We start from the raw sequence: 2,882 nt of genomic DNA, 5'->3' as shown, positions 1-2,882 counted from the left end.
AGCAAACGAGCCCCCAAAACAATAAAAGTCTAGGCCCTCTCACATTCCTAAAAAAAACAAGAATTTGACCCAGACTTCAAATGATTTCTAACGATAATAATAACACATTCCTAGCCGATTTCCATGTACCCTAGCCGCATGTCTTTCAATACATTAATAAATACAAGTCTAGACGCTGTCACATTCCTAAAAAACAGAATTTGACCCCGAGTTCAAATGATTTCTAACGATAATAATAACACCGATTTCCATCCCGAGTTCAAATGATTTCTAACGATAATAATAACACCGATTTCCATGTACCCTAGCCGCATGTCTTTCAATACATTAATAAATAAAAGTCTAGACGCTGTCACATTCCTAAAAAACAGAATTTGACCCCGAGTTCAAATGATTTCTAACGATAATAACACATTCCTAGCCGATTTCCATGTACCCTGGCCGCATGTCTTTCAATAAATTAATAAATAATACAAGTCTAGACTATCTCACATATCAAAAAAAAACAGAATTTGACCCCGAGTTCAAATGATTTCTAACGATAATAATAACACCGATTTCCATGTACCCTAGCCGCATGTCTTTCAATACATTAATAAATACAAGTCTAGACGCTGTCACATTCCTAAAAAAACCGAATTTGACCCCGAGTTCAAATGATTCCTAACGATAATAACACAATCCTAGCCGATTTCTTTGTAGACTAGTTATTGTTGTCCACAATGCTTTAGAAGCGTCTTGTTATGGTCCTATAAATATATATGCCTATCCAGATCAAATGACAAAAATTACGTTTTAAAAAATTTATTTCAATACAAATTTACACCAGGCCAAAAAGATTGACAACGCTTATACGTTTCTTTAAATAAGAAGTTTGAGACATTAATATATTAAATATATTATACGATTGAAAATCAAAACTTATTCCGCGTTCCTTTAATCTACTTTCAAAAGCCATTAATATTTTATACGGTGAAACGTACGAGCCAAAATATGATAGTACACGGTCAAAATTAATATGATCTTCAATTTCTTCGAAAGAAAAGAATTCACCGTAATCTATGTGTAATATTTTATATATGGTAATAAGTTCAGCGCAAATCAAATCCCCAAGTAATAAATAGACCTGTTCGTTCGATACAAGCTTTTTCACATGTTCATTGATATATGGCATTAATCGATTTAACTCGCTTGCTTCTGAAGCGTTCAATGTGAAGTCGATACTGTCTCCACCCCTGATATTCGTTTCCAGCTTTAGATTGTTAAAGGTTGCGTGTGCTGATGTCGAAGATAATGGAGTATCGGCTAAAATAGCGTCGTATGATGTGGGTTCTTGGCAACTTGTCCATCCGCTAAGCGGACCAATTTTGGATGCAAAAGCTTGCCAGGTGTCAACATCAAAGCGAAACGTGGACAAATCTGGTTCTTTCTGGCATATTCTAATCTCTATATTGAGATCAGACGTGAATCCGAAAGATAGAAATACTTCTCCCAAATGAAATCTCGAATTGATTTTACGAGGTTTGGACGGGAGTTTTCGTTTACGAAAATTATCAACTTCCATTCTTATCTTAAAAAAAGCAACCGTTGCTAGTATACCAAGCGAGCGCCCAAAACTGTTACGCAAAAATTCTACTTACAATTCAAGCGACCTTCTTATTCGACTGTCAAAATCAAAGTGAGCCCTAACATGGCTTATGTCTTCATTCTTTAGAGGGGGGAGAAAGGGGGTGGCAGTTCTAGTTTAAGGTTGGCTTCTTTCATATAGGGTAAACAGGTCTGGGCAAAGATTTGTTCTTGTTAGAGTTTAGCTTGGGGGTAGAGAGAGGGGGGGGGAGTTCTAGTTAGAGTTTAGTTTTGGGGAGAGAGGGTGGGTGGCAGTTCTAGTTATGGGTTGGCCTCTTTCATATAGGGTAAACAGGCCTGGACGAAACTGTGTTGGTCGGTTCATGTTATAGTACGGGCTCTTTAGAGGGAGAGAGGGGGGGTGTATCTAAAAAAGATTACATTTTTGCTTCGTAAAAAGCCATTACGTACAACATGTGGGGGGAGGAGGGGGGTAAGGTGAGTGTTATGACCTATATAAGGCGATATGTTGAGTATGCAAAACTCATTCTCTACTTCAGAGTTATAAAGTAAAGACGAATAGCATAGTCTCGCTTTTAGAAAAGTTTTACAAAACCTGCCCGGACACGTCTTGATTTGAAAGGTAACGTATTTTTATATTCTTTTTTGTTTTTCATGGGGATAGCATTTAACGTAAGTTTTTTTTTACTATAAAAACGCGTAAAGATGGATCAAGAATCTATTTTATTCGAGATCGAGGAATTGGCCGCGTTACGACCATGGCCAATTAAGAAATTTTACGCTTTTTTCTTTAATTTATGTACATTACTCAAACTTAACCCAGCTACAGTCGGGGAAATTTTACCGCCTTTTTTGTCTAATAGAGGATACGCTATTCTTGAAACATTTACCGACATATTTAAATATATGTTAAGCGTACCGCGTGAACCCGAACAATGCCGCAACGCGGAAGAGTTGGACACATTCTATAATAATGTGCCTTTAGCGTATCGTGATCTATATAGGGCCCGTTTCGAACAAAGAGCGTTAGAAATAAATCAACGCGATATAGACGCTCAAGAATCTATTTTATTAGAGATCGAGTCGTTGGTTGTTTCACGACCTTGGCCCATTGAGAAAATCTACGCTTTTTTCTTTAATTTATGTACAGTACTCAAACTTAACCCACCTACAGTCGGGGAAATATTACCGACTTTTTTGTCTAATAGAGGATACGCTATTCTTGAAACATTTACAGACATATTTAAATATATGTTAAGCGTACCGCGTGAGCCTGAACAATGCCGCGACATTAA

At 37.1% G+C, this 2,882-nt stretch overlaps 1 protein-coding gene across 1 annotated transcript; it reads right to left on the bottom strand.

Annotated features, from left to right (window-relative positions):
- Nucleotides 1–788: 788 nt before the first annotated feature.
- Nucleotides 789–1,825, bottom strand: LOC149655993 (uncharacterized). Its single transcript, XM_089845028.1, has 2 exons — nt 1,641–1,825; nt 789–1,570 (listed from the first exon to the last, which is right to left on the bottom strand). The coding sequence occupies exon 2, from the start codon at nt 1,562–1,564 to the stop codon at nt 821–823; it is 744 nt and encodes a 247-aa protein (XP_089701154.1). The 5' UTR covers nt 1,565–1,570; nt 1,641–1,825; the 3' UTR covers nt 789–820.
- Between the last annotated feature and the right edge of the window lie 1,057 nt (nt 1,826–2,882).

Source organism: Phalangium opilio, unplaced genomic scaffold (genome assembly GCF_054372755.1).
Source record: "Phalangium opilio isolate 3A_F unplaced genomic scaffold, DU_Popi_V2 ptg000078l_1, whole genome shotgun sequence".
NCBI classification, from domain to species: domain Eukaryota; kingdom Metazoa; phylum Arthropoda; class Arachnida; order Opiliones; family Phalangiidae; genus Phalangium; species Phalangium opilio.
Note: the sequence above shows the minus strand (reverse complement) of the source record. Positions and strands in the feature narration are given on the sequence as shown.

What these genes read in the sequence shown, in the direction of transcription:
- LOC149655993 (XM_089845028.1), bottom strand. Translation starts at nt 1,564, where the DNA reads ATGGAAGTTGATAATTTTCGTAAACGAAAACTCCCGTCCAAACCTCGT.